Below are 19093 nucleotides of genomic sequence, written 5' to 3'. Positions count from 1 at the left end.
AAAGATATGTTGCATGCTTTCTAAAAAGTTTCTAAGTCCTCATCGTCTTTCGGCGATCGGAGGCATCAGTTAAAGTTAAAGTCCTCATCGTCTTTCGGCGATCGGAGGCACCAGTTAAAGTTAAAGTCCTCATCGTCTTTCGGCGATCGGAGGCACCAGTTAAAAGACCTCAACGCCCTCGCGCGTCCTGAGGCGAGATAAAGACCTCCTCGTCGTCGAGCGAGTGCAGGCGAGGAAGAGTGAAAAGTCCTCAGTGTTCTGGGGGGGAGAAGATGTAACCCCTGGGGCAATGTAGAGGCACCAGTAAAAAGTCCTCAGTGTTTCTGGGGGAGAGAAGATGTAACCCCTGGGGCAATGTAGAGGCACCAGCGAAAAGTCCTCAGTGTTTCTGGGGGAGAGGAGATGTAACCCCTGGGGCAATGTAGAGGCACGAGTTAAAGACCTTCTCGCCGATGAGCGAGTTCAGGCGAGTTAAAGACCTTCTCGCCTATGAGCGAGTTAAAGACCTTCTCGCCGATGAGCGAGTTCAGGCAAGATAAAATCCTTCTCGTCTCGAACGAGTTCAGGTATGGTGTAAAGGGTGGAAGAAGTTTTGAGGGTGGCTAAGGTAGGTTCAAAGAGAACGCCTAGCCACCCGGTCTCTTGTTCTGAAGATCAGGGAGGTAGAGAAGGATCCGAAAGGCGCCTCTACCCCCAGATGAAGGAACAATGGCCAAGGTATGAAGCCAGAAAGAAGCTGATATCGCCAAGAGTCTTTGGCGACCAGGAAAAGTTCAACCAGTGGCAAGAAAGTTAAAGACCCGTTTTGATGAAGCAGGTCGGGTCAGCGGTGTCTTAAGCCATTAGTTGAGTTAAAGTTCGTTGTTTGAAGAGTGATTTTACGCTAAGGTTCATTGCCTTGAGATTACAAGTTGCTAGAGTGATTGTTATTCGAAAGTCAGTGGTTTGAAGCAGTTAAGTATATGATCGTGCTTACGGAATTGCTAAGTTAATTTCTTGAAGAAAATTGTGCAAGAAGAGATAAAGCAGACAAAGGAGTTGCAAGAGGAAATACAAAGACCTTATCATTAAATGAACATCAGTTTGTCATAAAGTAAATATCAGTTCAGGGCACATGTACAGAAAAATAGAAAGTTTATTACAATCATATGAAAGGAGAAAGCATAAAGGTAGTGGATGGGGGGAATCAATCAGTCTTCAGCAGGAACAACCTTCCCGTCCACCACCTCGTTGTTGAGAGACACCATGGTAAGATCTAGATCGGGGAACAAGCAGGCAAACTGTTCCCGGGCGGCCTCGAATCCAGCAGCAAGAATCTGGGCAGAGCTCAGCTCCAGTTCTTTGATTTGTTTCTTTAGCCCCTCATTTTGCTGCTTCAGCTCTTCAGCTTGTTTCGTAAGTTCTTCAACTGCTTCCCGAGCTTGAAGAAGGTCTTCAGTAACCTTCTTGGATTCTGCCTGCGCCTGGGCCAGCTCAGCGGCGATCTTCCCGTTCTCTTCGTTGGCTTCAGCGAGCTTAGCCATGGTGTCATCTCTTTCCTTTTCCACCTTCCCCAGGAAGACCTCCCGATCGGCTGACCTTTGTTCGAGTTTCTTCACCTTGGCGGCGTCAGTTTTAATCAAGGCCTCCAGGTCAGCCACTTTGACGCGATAAGGCACCAGCTTGCTCTCCAGCTCAATCTTCTCTTGAGCCAAAAGTTGCACCTTATGGCGTAGATCGGTGGCCTCCTTGCGCGCCACCCGGAGCTCGGTGCTCATTGCATCTTCTACTCGGGAGTGTTCAATCTCGGCGAGTGTAAGATTGCAGGATAACCTCTCCGCCTCAATCCTTATGGAGTTATTCTCAGTTCGGAGTGTGAAGAGGTCATCCTAGAGCTTCCTGGTGGAGCTCTCCACAGCTTTAGATATAATGGAGGGGAAATCCTCCGCCATCATCTTTAGTTTCGCTGAGAAAGGCTCCCACATCCTCTTGACCTCAAGAGAGAGGTTTGCTTGTGGAGGCACCGGGTGGGCTTGTTGTTGGTTTTCGCCGCCACCTTCTTGAGTTGGTTGCTCAGCGGGTGCTTCTTGGCGTGGTGGCGACGTCGGGGATTCAGTAATAAGAATTGGAGAGTGGTGAGCACCTTCATCCCCGATTGGTGCAGCGTTTGCGGTGGAGGCGTTTGAAGGAGGACCCCCTCCAGCTGATATGTAAGGCGTGGAGGCGCTCGGGGGGGTTCTCCAAGAAATTGGCTTCGGCGGCCTCAGCCACAGGAGGCGCAGACGCCAATGGAACCGCTTGGACTGGCGAGGCAGGAGCTGGTGGAGGAACCAATGTTGGAGGTGGAGCAGGTGTGGATGGTGGTGTTGATGTTGGAAGAGGGGGTGGAGCAGATGGTGAAGAAGGCGCCACCCTCTTCCTCTTGACGATGAGGCCGTCTTCGGTCGCCTCATCATCTTCTTCTTCTTCCTCGTGGACTACTTGGGGGGCTTTCCTCTTTGGTTTCCTGAGGATAAGCTTTTTGCGTTGGTTGGCGGGTTGGGCCTCAGAGGAAGTTGGGCCTTTGGGTGGCGATCTGCCCTGAGCAGCGACGATCTCCACCACAGAGTTTGGCACGGTTTGGGAACCCGATGCCAACCCGTGGGCTCGGGCGAGCGCCCTCAGTTCAGCGAGCTTGCCCTGGCCCAACATACGATCTGCATAAAGCAAAATGCATGGGTTAGCTCAGAGAGAAAAATAAATGCATAAGGCAGTATGCAGCAAAGAGATAAATGGTGCAGAAAATAAAACCAAAGTCTTGCGCACAACGCACAAGACGCCCAGAAACAGTTAACAGAGGTAATGTCAAAATAAAGACTTAGACGTTGAGGTGAGTTCTAACCTATGCGAATTTCAAGTTGATCTTCGAAGAACTCGAAGCAGATGAGCGTGGTGGTGAGGAAGGTAATGTTGGCGTCTGCCACACTCTTCCAAAAGAAGCATAGGTCCCTGTCCAAGGCACCCATGCTATCAGGACTCCTTGGCCTCCTGAAGCTGCCTTTGGACTTTTTGCTCCCCTTGTTTACCCAATACAAGGGGAAACCGTCGAGCAGAGAAGCGTCCTTATCATTGGGGCGCACCTGGACGAACTTGCCCTTCCAGTCTTTGTAGGATTGCTGGAAGATAGAGAGGATCGACCTCCCAGCAATCCCGTTCAAGCTCACCCACAGGCGATCTCCTGGGTGCTTGGCTTCAAAAAGAAAGAGGAAGACGTCCACTGACGCTGGCAGCCCCAAGTGGTCGCACATTATCTGGAACGCCCGTACGAACGCCCAGCTGTTGGGATGGAGCTGGGCGGCGGCGATGTCGAGCTCGGTGAGAAGCTCCCTTTCAAAGCGAGTGAAGGGAAATCTAAGTTTCACCTTCTTGAACAGGGTGGTGTAGACGAAGCAGAACAACCCGCCGTTGTTCCCCTTGTTGTCGGCGCACACGGGCAGGTTGGGGGGGCAAGGTAGCACCGTCATTCTGTCGTCATGCTCCTTGTGGAACGATTGGTGAGGCTCATCCCCTTTCGTCAGTCGAAGAACCGCCCCAGCAGAGTTTACTGAGGAGGTTTCCTTCAGCAAGGTCAAGGTGGCCCATGGGTATAGTTTTTTGAAATCTGGAGAAGGCACGGAGGCTCCTCCGGCGACGGGTGGAGTGGCCTGAGCCAAGTTGGGGCGGGAGGGTGCAGGCCTCTCAGCCTGAGAAGAAGAAGCACCACGTGCTCGCGGTGGGTTGTGTGCTTGTGATGAGGGGTTTCGTGACGAAGGAGGAGGATTTGGGGTGATCTTTGAGCGAGTCATTGCGGAAGCTGCAAAGGAAGAAGAAAAGAAAAGGTGATCAGGACTCGCAGAGGCTGACTCGATCATGAAAAAAGGGGTGAAAAACGAACGAACGAAGGTTCGTTGTAACGAAGGCGAAGCCCTAAGTTACGAAGAAGGAGAAGTAGAAAAAACAACCCACAACGTATGCACCAGACAGTTAAAGGATGATGCGAATCGGTTAAAATGCAGGAAAAACCAGCAGAAGAAGTAAAGGAAGTACCTTTTTATGATCGGAAAAGTAATGAAGGATGTTGGTGATTCAGGAGGTTGAAGAACGTTGAGAGCTTTTGCAGAAGAGAGTTGGAGCGTCTGAGAATACGAAGAAAGTGATGGAACAGTGGAGCGAAATGAGTTTAAGGGTTTTTCGAAATGGGTTTGGAAAGCGCAAACGTTAACTGAAGGTAACCGTTGATGAAGCCACGTGTCGAACGATGGGAGGAGTGTTTGGTGGAGCGTCAGAGAAGCAGAAAGTACAACCGCTTGGAATTCTGCGCCAATGCCACGTAGATCGGTATTGACGTGACTCCTTTAGTCTTTTCGCTGGACAAGTCTTCGCTTAAGACTGGGGGGTTGGTGTACCGTCCTGGTAGTCGGAAGTGATGACGTGGCATCAAGCTACAGTATAGGCGTGTTGACGAGATGCCAGGTTGGCAGAAGGGAAGGAAGTCGGGGGGCTCGTGAAATCGCCAGTTATTAAGTTGGCGTGCTCCGATCTCCAGCATACCAAAACCGGCGGTCACCGGGTTAAAGATGAAGTCGCCAGATGTAAACTCAGGCGACCAAGTGATTCGAGATCGCCGGAGCAAGCACATCGCCGAAGATGAAGGTGATGCAGATTATGAAGGCGGTCGGCGAGACCACAGGGAAGGTGTGTAACGAAGGCACCCTAGCTCGCCAATCCAGTAGAGATCGCACTCCAGGACAGCTATGCACTGAGTATTATCATGCATGAAGTAACTTAGCCAAAGGAGAGTCAGAAGCAGCGCCCAAGTCAAGGGGGCTCCAGATGATGGCACGTGTACAGAGTGATGCGGGCCACGTGTCCAGATGTGTAACTGCCAGGAGAGAGAAAGTGACCAGGTATATAAGGGTTTCCCAACGAACTTCTGAGGTACGCACGTTCAGATTGTATTCTTTACGCTTGCGAGTTCTTGAGCATACTGTGAGAGAGAACTGGTTCACGGTTCCTTGAGAGTTCTTGAGTGTTACTCTTGAAGTATTTGGTGGTTCAGTCACTGACTTGGGCGTTGGAGTGCGATCGGCCGCAGCGGCGCCGCTCTGTTCTTTTGCAGGTTCTTGAGGTGGATCGTGACGAAGGACGGAGGTTGACGCGGTGCACACGTCATTCCAAGTTTGACGAGGCAGGTTCCAACGTTTTGGTCAACAGGCAGGATCAACGCTGATGGTACCATCAGTGTTATTCCCACCCATAACACTGATGGTACCATCTGTATTATTACCACCAATAACTCGGATGGTACCATCTGTATTATTACCATTAATAGCACTGATGGTACCATCAATATTAATACCACAATTAAAAGTGATGGTACAAAAACACTAATGGTACTATCAGTATTATTAGAACGAATAACACTGGCGGTACCGTCAGTATTATTACTACCAATAACATAGATAGTACTATCAGTATTATTGACACCAATAACACTCATCGTACCATCACCTTTATTGCAAACAATAATACTGATGGTACCATCAGTATTATTCCCACCAATAACACTGATGGTACCATCAGTATTATTCCCACCAATAACAGTGTTGGTAGCATCAGTATTATTCCCACCAACAACACTGATGGTACCATCAGTATTATTCCAACCAATAACACTGATGGTACCATCAGTGTTATTCCAACCAATAACACTGATGGTACCATCAGTATTATTCCCACCAATAACACTGATGGTACCATTAGTATTATTACTACCAATAACACTAATTGAACCATCACTATTATTACTATAAAAAACATTGATGGTACCTTCAGTATTATTCCCCCCAATAATAGTGATGGTACCGTCAGTATTATTCCCACGAACAACACTGATGGTACCATCAGTTTTATTTCCACCAATAACACTGATGGTACCATCAATATTCTTCCAACCAATAACACTGATGGTACCATTTGTATTATTCCCACCAATAACACTGAAGGTACCATCAGTATTATTCCCACCAATAACACTGAAGGTACCATCAGTATTATTCCCACCAATAACACTGATGGTACCATCAGTATTATTCCCACCAATAACCCTCACGGTACCATCATTTATATTCCCACCAATAACATTGATGGTAACATCAGTCTTATTCCCACCAATAACATTGATGGTACCATCAGTATTATTCCCACCAATAACATTGATGGTACCATCAGTATTATTCCCACCAATAACACAGATGGTACCATCAGTGTTATTCCCACCCATAACTCTGATGGTGCAATCTGTATTATTACCACCAATAACACGGATGGTACCATCAGTATTATTACTACCAATAACACTGATGGAACCATCAATATTATAACTATCAATAACAGTGATGGTACCATCAGTATTATTACTACCAATAACTTATATGGTACCATCACTATTATTGACACCAATAACTCTAATGGTACCATCACTATTATTGCAACCAATAACACTAATAGTACCATCAGTGTTATTCCCACCAATAACACTGATGGTACCATCAGTATTATTACCACCAATAACACTGATGGTACCATCAGTTATATTCCAACCAATAACATTGATGGTACCATCAGTATTATTCCCACCAATGACACTAACGGTACCATCAATATTACTCCAATCAATAACACTGTTAGCACCATCAGTTATATTCCCAACAATAACACTGATGGTACCATCAGTATTGTTCCTACCAATAACACTGATGGTACCATCAATATTGTTCCCACCAATAACAGTGATGGTACCATCACTATTATTCCCACCAATAACATTGATGGTACCATCAGTATTCTTCCCACCTATAACACTGATGGTACCATCAGTATTATTCCCACCAATAACACTAACGGTACCATCAGTTATATTCCAACAAATAACACTGATGGTACCATTCGTATTATTCCCACCAATAACACTAACGGTACCATCAATATTACTCCCATCAATAACACTGATAGCACCATCAGTTATATTCCCAACAATAACAATGATGGTACAATCAGTATTATTCCCACCAATAACACTCATGGTACCATCAGTATTATTCCCACCAATAACAGTGATGGTACCATCAGTATTATTCCAACCAATAACACTGAAGGTACCATCAGTGTTATTCGAACAAATTACACTGATGGTACCATCAGTGTTATTCCCACCAATAACACTGATGGTACCATCAGAGTTATTCCCACCAATAACAATGATGGTACCATCAGTATTATTCCCACCAATAACATTGATGGTACCATATTTATTATTCCCACCAATAACAGTGATGGTACCATCAGTATTACTCCCACCAATAACACTGATGGTACCATCAGTGTTATTCCCACCCACAACGCTGATGGTACCATCAGTGTTATTCCCACCCATAACACTGATGGTACCATCTGTATTATTACCACCAATAACTCGGATGGTACCATCTGTATTATTACCATTAATAGCACTGATGGTACCATCAATATTAATACCACAATTAAAAGTGATGGTACAAAAACACTAATGGTACCATCAGTATTATTAGAACGAATAACACTGGCGGTACCGTCAGTATTATTACTACCAATAACATAGATAGTACTATCAGTATTATTGACACCAATAACACTTATCGTACCATCACTATTATTGCAAACAATAATACTCATGGTACCATCAATATTATTCCCACCAATAACACTGATGGTACCATCAGTATTATTCCCACCAATAACAGTGTTGGTAGCATCAGTATTATTCCCACCAACAACACTGATGGTTCCATCAGTATTATTCCAACCAATAACACTGATGGTACCATCAGTGTTATTCCAACCAATAACAGTGATGGTACCATCAGTATTATTCCCACCAATAACACTGATGGTACCATTAGTATTATTACTACCAATAACACTGATTGAACCATCAATATTAGTACTATAAAAAACATTGATCCTACCATCAGTATTATTCCCCCAAAAAACATTGATGGTACCCTCAGTATTTTTCCCCCCAATAATAGTAATGGTACCGTTAGTATTATTCCCTCGAACAACACTGATGGTAGGATCATTATTATTCCCACGAATAACACTGATGGTACCATCAGTATTATTTCAACCAATAACACTGATGGTACCATCAGTGTTATTCGAACCAATAACACTTATGGTACCAACAATATTATTCCCACCAATAAATAACACTGATGGTGCCATCAGTATTATACCCACACTAACACTGATGGTACCATCAGTATTATTACTACCAATAAAACTGATGGAACCATCAATATTGTTACTATGAAAAACATTGATGGTACCTTCAGTATTATTCCTCCAAAAAACATTGATGGTACCATCAGTATTATTCCCCCCAATAACAGTGATGGTACCGTTAGTATTATTCCCACCAATAACACTTATGGTACCATTAGTATTATTCCCACCATTAACACTGATGGTACCTTCAGTATTATTCCCCCCGAAAACATTGATAGTACCATAAGTATTATTCCCGTAATAACACTCATGGTTCCATCAGTGTTATTCCCACCAATAACACTGATGGTACCATCACTGTTATTCCTATTAATAACACTGATGGAACCATCAGTCTTATTACTATGAATAACATAGATCGTACCATCACTATTATTGACACAAATATCACTAATGGTACCATCACTATTATTGCAACGAATAACACTGATGGTACCATAAGTATTATTCCCACCAATAACACTCATGGTACCATCAGTGTTATTCCCACCAATAACACTGATGGTACCATCAGTCTTATTCCCACCAATAACACTCACGGTTCCATCAGTTATATTCCAACAAATTATTCCAACAAATAACACTAATGGTACCATCAGTATTATTCCCACCAATAACACTAACGGTACCATCCATAATACTCCCATCAATAACACTGATAGCACCATCAGTTATATTCCCAACAATAACAATGATGGTACAATCAGTATTATTCCCACCAATAACACTAATGGTACCATCAGTATTATTCCCACCAATAACATTGATGGTACTATTAGTATTATTCCAACCAATAACACTGAAGGTAGCATTAGTTTTATTCCAACAAATTACACTGATGGTACCATCAGTGTTATTCCCACCAATAACACTGATGGTACCATCAGAGTTATTCCCACCAATAACAATGATGGTACCATCAGTATTATTTCCACCAATAACACTGATGGTACCATATGTATTATTCCCACCAATAACATTGATGGTACCATCAGTATTATTCCCACCAATAACACTGATGTTACCATCAGAGTTATTCCCACCAATAACAATAATGGTACCATTAGTATTATTCCCACCAACAACACTGATGGTACCATATGTATTATTCCAACCAATAACATTGATGGTACCATCAATATTATTCCCACCAATAACACTCATGGTACCATCAGTGTTATTCCCACCCATAACGCTGATGGTACCATCAGTGTTATTACCACCAGTAACTCGGATGGTACCATCTGTATTTTTACAATTAATAGCTCTGATGGTACCATCAATATTAATACAACAATTAAAAGTGATGGTAAAAAAACACTAATGGTACTATCAGTATTATTACAATGAATAACACTGGCGGTACCGTCAGTATTATTACTACCAATAACATAGATACTACTATCAGTATTATTGACACCAATAACCCTAATCGTACCATCACTATTATTGCAAACAATAATATTGATGGTACCATCAGTTTTATTCCCACCAATAACACTGATGGTACCATCAGTATTATTCCCACCAATAACACTGATGGTACCATCAGTTTTATTCCCACCAATAACAGTGTTGGTAGCATCAGTATTATTCCCACCAACAACACTGATGGTACCATCAGTATTATTCCAACCAATAACAGTGATGGTACCGTCAGTATTATTCCCACTAATAACACTCATGGTACCATCAGTATTATTCCCAACAATAACACTGACGGTACTATCAGTATTATTCCCACCAATAACACTAATGGTACCATCAATTTTATTCCAACCAATAACATTGAAGGTACCATATGTATTATTGCCACCAATAACGCTGATGGTACCATGAGTATTATTCCTACCAATAACCCTGATGGTACCATCATTTATATTCCCACCAATAACACTGATGGTACCATCAGGATTATTCCCATCAATAAAACTGATGGTACCATAATTATTATTTCAACCAATAACAGTGATGGTACAATCAATATGATTGCCACCAATAACAATGATGCTACAATCAATATCATTGCAACCAATAACACTGATGGTACCATCAGTATCATTGCCACTAATAACACTGATAGTACCATCAATAATATATTCATCAATTTCACTTATTGTACCATCAGTATCATTGCAACCAATAACACTAATGGTACAATTAGTATTATTGCCACCAACAACACTGATGGTAGAATCAGTATTATTCCCACCAATAACACTGATGGTACCATAAGGATTATTGCCCCCAATAACATTGATGGTACCATTAGGATTATTGCCAGCAATAACATAGATGGGACCATCAGTATTATTCATAGCAATAACACTGATGCTACCATCAATATTATCCCCACCAATAATACTGGTGGTACTGTCTGTATTATTCCCACCAATAACATTGATGGTGCGATTAATATTATTCCCACCAACAACACTGATGGTAGCATCCGTATTATTCCCACCAACAACATTGATGGTAGCATCATTATTATTCCCACCAATAACACTGATGGTACCATCAGTATTAGTCCCACCAATAACACTGATGGTACAATCAGTATTATTCCCACCAATAACACTCATGGTACAATCAGTATTATTCCGACCAATAACACTGATGGTACCATAAGGATTATTGCCACCAATAACATTGATGATACCATTAGGATTATTGCCAGCAATAACATAGATGGGACCATCAATATTATTCCTAGCAATAACACTGATGCTACGATCAATATTATCCCCACCAATAATACTGGTGGTACCGTTTGTATTATTCCCACCAATAACATTGATGGTGCGATTAGTATTATTCCCACCAACAACAATGATGGTAGCATCAGTATTATTCCCACCAACAACATTGATGGTAGCATCATTATTATTCCCACCAATAAAATTGATGGTACCATCAGTATTATTCCCACCAATAAAATTGATGGTACCATCAGTATTAGTCCCACAAATAACACTGATGGTACAATCAGTATTATTCCCACCAATAACACTCGTGGTACAATCAGTATTATTCCCACCAATAACACTGATGGTACCATTTGTATTATTCCCATCAATAACACTGATGGTACCATTACTCTTATTTCCACCAATAACACTGATGGTACCATCAGTATTATTCCCACCAACAACACTGATGGTACCATCAGTATTATTCGCACTAATAACACTGATGGTACCATTAGTATTATTCCCACCAATAACACTAACGGTACCGTCAATATTACTCCCATCAATAACACTGATAGCACCATCAGTTATATTCCCAACAATAACAATGATGGTACAATCAGTATTATTCCCGCCAATAACACTCATGGTACCATCAGTATTTTTCCCACCAATAACAGTGATGGTACCATCAGTATTATTCCAACCAATAACACTGAAGGTACCATCAGTGTTATTCGAACAAATTACACTGATGGTACCATCAGTGTTATTCCCACCAATAACACTGATGGTACCATCAGAGTTATTCCCACCAATAACAATGATGGTACCATCAGTATTATTCCCACCAATAACATTGATGGTACCATATGTATTATTCCCACCAATAACATTGATGGTACCATCAGTCTTACTCCCACCAATAACACTGATGGTACCATCAGTGTTATTCCCACCCACAACGCTGATGGTACCATCAGTGTTATTCCCACCCATAACACTGATGGTACCATCTGTATTATTACCACCAATAACTCGGATGGTACCATCTGTATTATTACCATTAATAGCACTGATGGTACCATCAATATTAATACCACAATTAAAAGTGATGGTACAAAAACACTAATGGTACTATCAGTATTATTAGAACGAATAACACTGGCGGTATCGTCAGTATTATTACTACCAATAACATGGATAGTACTATCAGTATTATTGACACCAATAACACTTATCGTACCATCACTATTATTGCAAACAATAATACTCATGGTACCATCAATATTATTCCCACCAATAACACTGATGGTACCATCAGTATTATTCCCACCAATAACAGTGTTGGTAGCATCAGTATTATTCCCACCAACAACACTGATGGTTCCATCAGTATTATTCCAACCAATAACACTGATGGTACCATCAGTGTTATTCCAACCAATAACAGTGATGGTACCATCAGTATTATTCCCACCAATAACACTGATGGTACCATTAGTATTATTACTACCAATAACACTGATTGAACCATCAATATTATTACTATAAAAAACATTGATGGTACCATCAGTATTATTCCCCCAAAAAACATTGATGGTACCCTCAGTATTTTTCCCCCCAATAATAGTAATGGTACCGTTAGTATTATTCCCTCGAACAACACTGATGGTAGGATCATTATTATTCCCACGAATAACACTGATGGTACCATCAGTATTATTTCCACCAATAACACTGATGGTACCATCAAAATTTTTCCAACCAATAACACTGATGGTACCATTTGTATAATTCCAACCAATAACACTGATGGTACCATCAGTGTTATTCGAACCAATAACACTTATGGTACCAACAATATTATTCCCACCAATAAATAACACTGATGGTGCCATCAGTATTATACCCACACTAACACTGATGGTACCATCAGTATTATTACTACCAATAAAACTGATGGAACCATCAATATTATTACTATGAAAAACATTGATGGTACCTTCACTATTATTCCTCCAAAAAACATTGATGGTACCATCAGTATTATTCCCCCCAATAACAGTGATGGTACCGTTAGTATTATTCCCACCAATAACACTGATGGTACCATTAGTATTATTCCCACCATTAACACTGATGGTACCTTCAGTATTATTCCCCCCGAAAACATTGATATTACCATAAGTATTATTCCCGTAATAACACTCATGGTTCCATCTGTGTTATTCCCACCAATAACACTGATGGTACCATCACTGTTATTCCTATTAATAACACTGATGGAACCATCAGTCTTATTACTATGAATAACATAGATCGTACCATCACTATTATTGACACAAATAACACTAATGGTACCATCACTATTATTGCAACGAATAACACTGATGGTACCATAAGTATTATTCCCACCAATAACACTCATGGTACCATCAGCGTTATTCCCACCAATAACACTGATGGTACCATCAGTCTTATTCCCACCAATAACACTCACGGTTCCATCAGTTATATTCCAACAAATTATTCCAACAAATAACACTGATGGTACCATCAGTATTATTCCCACCAATAACACTAACGGTACCATCCATAATACTCCCATCAATAACACTGATAGCACCATCAGTTATATTCCCAACAATAACAATGATGGTACAATCAGTATTATTCCCACCAATAACACTAATGGTACCATCAATATTATTCCCACCAATAACATTGATGGTACTATTAGTATTATTCCAACCAATAACACTGAAGGTAGCATTAGTTTTATTCCAACAAATTACACTGATGGTACCATCAGTGTTATTCGCACCAATAACATTGATGGTACCATCAGAGTTATTCCCACCAATAACAATGATGGTACCATCAGTATTATTTCCACCAATAACACTGATGGTACCATATGTATTATTCCCACCAATAACATTGATGGTACCATCAGTATTATTCCCACCAATAACACTGATGTTACCATCAGAGTTATTCCCACCAATAACAATAATGGTACCATCAGTATTATTCCCACCAATAACACTGATGGTACCATATGTATTATTCCAACAAATAACATTGATGGTACCATCAATATTATTCCCACCAATAACACTCATGGTACCATCAGTGTTATTCCCACCCATAACGCTGATGGTACCATCAGTGTTATTCCCACCTATAACACTGATGGTACCATCTGTATTATTACCACCAGTAACTCGGATGGTACCATCTGTATTTTTACAATTAATAGCTCTGATGGTACCATCAATATTAATACAACAATTAAAAGTGATGGTAAAAAAACACTAATGGTACTATCAGTATTATTACAATGAATAACACTGGCGGTACCGTCAGTATTATTACTACCAATAACATAGATACTACTATCAGTATTATTGACACCAATAACCCTAATCGTACCATCACTATTATTGCAAACAATAATATTGATGGTACCATCAGTTTTATTCCCACCAATAACACTGATGGTACCATCAGTATTATTCCCACCAATAACACTGATGGTACCATCAGTTTAATTCCCACCAATAACAGTGTTGGTAGCATCAGTATTATTCCCACCAACAACACTGATGGTACCATCAGTATTATTCCAACCAATAACAGTGATGGTACCGTCAGTATTATTCCCACTAATAACACTCATGGTACCATCAGTATTATTCCCACCAATAACACTGACGGTACTATCAGTATTATTCCCACCAATAACACTAATGGTACCATCAATATTATTCCAACCAATAACATTGAAGGTACCATATGTATTATTGCCACCAATAACGCTGATGGTACCATGAGTATTATTCCTACCAATAACCCTGATGGTACCATCATTTATATTCCCACCAATAACACTGATGGTACCATCAGTATTATTCCCATCAATAAAACTGATGGTACCATAATTATTATTTCAACCAATAACAGTGATGGTACAATCAATATGATTGCCACCAATCACAATGATGCTACAATCAATATCATTTCAACCAATAACACTGATGGTACCATCAGTATCATTGCCACTAATAACACTGATAGTACCATCAATATTATATTCATCAATTTCACTTATTGTACCATCAGTATCATTGCAACCAATAACACTAATGGTACAATTAGTATTATTGCCACCAACAACACTGATGGTACAATCAGTATTATTCCCACCAATAACACTGATGGTACCATAAGGATTATTGCCACCAATAACATTGATGGTACCATTAGGATTATTGCCAGCAATAACATAGATGGGACCATCAGTATTATTCATAGCAATAACACTGATGCTACCATCAATATTATCCCCACCAATAATACTGGTGGTACTGTCTGTATTATTCCCACCAATAACATTGATGGTGCGATTAATATTATTCCCACCAACAACACTGATGGTAGCATCCGTATTATTCCCACCAACAACATTGATGGTAGCATCATTATTATTCCCACCAATAACACTGATGGTACCATCAGTATTAGTCCCACCAATAACACTGATGGTACAATCAGTATTATTCCCACCAATAACACTCATGGTACAATCAGTATTATTCCGACCAATAACACTGATGGTACCATAAGGATTATTGCCACCAATAACATTGATGATACCATTAGGATTATTGCCAGCAATAACATAGATGGGACCATCAATATTATTCCTAGCAATAACACTGATGCTACGATCAATATTATCCCCACCAATAATACTGGTGGTACCGTCTGTATTATTCCCACCAATAACATTGATGGTGCGATTAGTATTATTCCCACCAACAACAATGATGGTAGCATTAGTATTATTCCCACCAACAACATTGATGGTAGCATCATTATTATTCCCACCAATAAAATTGATGGTACCATCAGTATTAGTCCCACAAATAACACTGATGGTACAATCAGTATTATTCCCACCAATAACACTCGTGGTACAATCAGTATTATTCCCACCAATAACACTGATGGTACCATTTGTATTATTCCCATCAATAACACTGATGGTACCATTACTCTTATTTCCACCAATAACACTGATGGTACCATCAGTATTATTCCCACCAACAACACTGATGGTACCATCAGTATTATTCGCACTAATAACACTGATGGTACCATCAGTATTATTCCCACCAGTAACCCTGATGGTACTATCAGTTATATTCCCACCAATAACACACATGGTACCATCAGTATTATTCCCACCAATAACATTGATGGTACCATTAGGATTATTGCCAGCAATAACACTGATGGTACCATCAGTATGATTGCTAGGAATAAAATTGATGGTACCATGAATATTATTCCCACCAATAACACTGATGGTACCATCAGTATGATTCCCACCAATAACACAGATGGTACCATCAGTATCATTGCCAGCAATAACAATGAGTGTACCATCAGTATCATTGTTACCAATAACATTGATGGTACCTGTACCGACCCGTCCTCGGGCGTGGACCAAAGTCAAACATACGATGGGACCCACCAAGGGGCTCCAAGGAGGAAAGTTAGTATTGACCGCCTCGGGCGTCGCCAGGCAGGGGTGTCTCCAGGTATGAGCGTCGCCAGCTTTGGGCGTCGGCAGGTTTAGGCGTCGCCCACCTTAAAGGTGTGACCCGTTGTTCTAAGAGCGTGCTTTGGCCCAGATGGTGCCACCCCCCGATACCCATGGGTAGGGAAGACCGTGGAGGGGGCGGCACAGTTAGAGGCCATGGTTCGGGCGTGGAGGCTTTAGGCCTCGGTACCTCAGAACAACAATAAAGAGAAGAGAAAGGTGGCTTCAAGGCCATATTCCCAGTACCAGCAGGGAGTGACCTGACTTGTGAAGTACCCATGCATGAGGTGTAGGGACGTGGCAATCCACGCCACCTTTGGAGAATCGCTGGGACAGACACGACCCGGGAGAGGGCCTCGTCCCAGGGGTAATTTACGTGCATGGTGCGAGAGGAAGGCTGAGATACTCCCAGGGCGAGTGACTAGAGGCTGGGGTGCATGAGTTGGCACCCAGGTAGTCATCCCCTGCGCCGGATGTACTTCGAGGAGGGAAGACTTACGCGCTGGGATTTCCCTAAGTTGGGTTACAGCGTCGTAAGACATTTCACGTGAAGTTGCGCTTAAGTCATAAGTGACACGTGGCAGTAGCACTGAAACCCAAGGTATATAAGCTTTTCTGAAAGCTTATAGAGGTACATTTTTTACATTTTTACACACACTCGAATCATTTTGCTAGCTTACACCTTGTAGGCACGAGTGATTTGAGCACCAGAGACAAGTTAGTTAGAAAACGGTTACACACCTTCAGAACACCTGAGTCACAGTGTTCCGATACGGAGGTGCACGGTGTTTACTGCCTTACTGACTTGAGCGTCGGAGTGCAAACGGCCGCGAGGGCGCCCTTTGTTCTCTCTATTTTAGGTGCTTACGGCGATGAAGGGTGGTGAACTGGAACAAAGACGAAGGAGTCCTTGATACGCGAGTCTTAGCTGCGCACGAAGCGCGATCTGGTGAACCGACAGGAACATTTGGCGCCCACCGTGGGGCCCGTTCTAAAACGATTGTCCCACCGCAAGTTGTTGGAGGTTCAGTAGCGAGCTCTGTGGAGGTTTTTCAAGAATCTTGCAAGATTCACCGTTCGTCTTTGAAGTTTCGTTCAATTTCACCGTTTGTTCGTGGTTTTGCTCATTTTCACCGATTAGTTTCCCAGTTTTCCTAAGTTTCTACGAGGTATCAATCTTTGGAGAAAGCGGCCCTAGCAGTGGTGTTCTCATCCAGGAGGCTCCGCCACTATTTCCACAGTTTTACACTGTTGCAGAAGCCAGATATAGCTGGGAGGATGGTTTGCTAGGCGGTGGAACTATCAGAGTTCGATACAGTATACAAGCCCAGGGGATCCATCAAGGGACAGATCCATGTAGACTTCGTCACAGAACTATCACCGGGAGGCGCCCCACGGGAAGTGGAGCTTGATTCCCAGTGGCTGTTGTCAGTAGACGGATCCTCGAAGCAACAGGGAACCGGCGTTAGGATAGTCTTGGAGGGGCCCAACGGGGTATTGATTGAGCAAGCCCTGCGATTCGCCTTCAAGGCAAGCAACAACCAGGCAGAGTATGAGGCCCTGATCGCAGGAATGCTTCTAGCCAAGGAGATGGGCGCGCAAAGCCTCTTAGCGAAGAGTGACTCGCTACTGGTCACGGGGCATGTGACCGGGGAGTATCAAGCAAAGGACCCGCAGATGGCTGCGTATTTGAAGTGCGTCTAGGTGCTGAAGGGAGCGTTCGTGGCATTTGAGTTGGTGCACGTCCCAAGAGAACAAAATGCCCGTGCTGACCTGCTCGCCAAGCTGGCCAGCTCAGGCAAGGGGGAAGGCAGAGGACGGTCATCCAAGAGACCCTCAAGGCGCCTCAAAAGTTTGTGGCAGATAACAGAGTGGATGTCCTCCAGATCAGTGCATCTAAGGGAAAGCCGGAGAGTCATCGGTCTTTGACTCAGGAAACGGCGAGGGCCACTAGCGTAAGTGTCTACTCGGCCTCGCCCACAGAAGGGGACCTCATGCAAGTGTGCGCCCTTGAAGAAAGAGACACCGGGATGACCCCCTACAGACGCTACCTTGCAGATGGGATCCTCCCAGCGGAGCCAGAAGAGGCCAAGAAGGTGAAAAGAAATTCCGCAAGGTATACCCTGGTGGACGAGACGTTATTCGGGCATGGGTTCACACACCCAATTTTGACGTGTGTAAGTGGAGATGAGTGCACATTGATAATGGCTGAACTCCACGAAAGAATTTGTGGAAGCCACGTGGGGGGGAGATCGTTAGCATCCAAGGTGGTACGTGCAGGCTTCTATTGGCCAACCGTAAGGCAAGATTGCTAAGGGTACGCCCAGCGGTGCAAGCAGTGCCAACAACACGCCGATTGGCACAAGGCGCCGCCAGAAGAACTGAGGTCAATTTACAGCCCATGGCCTTTCCATATTTGGGGAATTTACATTCTGGGGCCATTTCCATTGGCGATAAGGCA

At 42.5% G+C, this 19093-nt stretch overlaps 2 protein-coding genes across 2 annotated transcripts; both read right to left on the bottom strand.

Moving 5' to 3' along the window:
• Positions 1-5204: 5204 nt before the first annotated feature.
• LOC137815504 (uncharacterized) lies at positions 5205-15044 on the bottom strand. Its single transcript, XM_068618620.1, has 20 exons — positions 15022-15044; positions 14583-14950; positions 13936-14262; positions 13455-13565; positions 11913-13167; positions 11330-11805; positions 10977-11037; positions 10448-10869; positions 10329-10401; positions 9671-10257; positions 9279-9569; positions 9160-9196; positions 8919-9097; positions 8249-8510; positions 7328-8137; positions 6475-7220; positions 6043-6426; positions 5816-5924; positions 5431-5672; positions 5205-5308 (listed from the first exon to the last, which is right to left on the bottom strand). The coding sequence occupies exons 1-20, from the start codon at positions 15042-15044 to the stop codon at positions 5205-5207; spliced, it is 6867 nt and encodes a 2288-aa protein (XP_068474721.1).
• Position 15045: 1 nt separating this feature from the next.
• On the bottom strand, positions 15046-19080 carry LOC137815503 (uncharacterized). The gene is made up of 3 exons (XM_068618619.1): positions 19029-19080; positions 15609-16508; positions 15046-15395 (listed from the first exon to the last, which is right to left on the bottom strand). The coding sequence occupies exons 1-3, from the start codon at positions 19078-19080 to the stop codon at positions 15046-15048; spliced, it is 1302 nt and encodes a 433-aa protein (XP_068474720.1).
• Positions 19081-19093: the final 13 nt, after the last annotated feature.

The sequence above is a fragment of the Phaseolus vulgaris genome, chromosome 1, assembly GCF_000499845.2.
Source record: "Phaseolus vulgaris cultivar G19833 chromosome 1, P. vulgaris v2.0, whole genome shotgun sequence".
NCBI classification, from domain to species: domain Eukaryota; kingdom Viridiplantae; phylum Streptophyta; class Magnoliopsida; order Fabales; family Fabaceae; genus Phaseolus; species Phaseolus vulgaris.
Note: the sequence above shows the minus strand (reverse complement) of the source record. Positions and strands in the feature narration are given on the sequence as shown.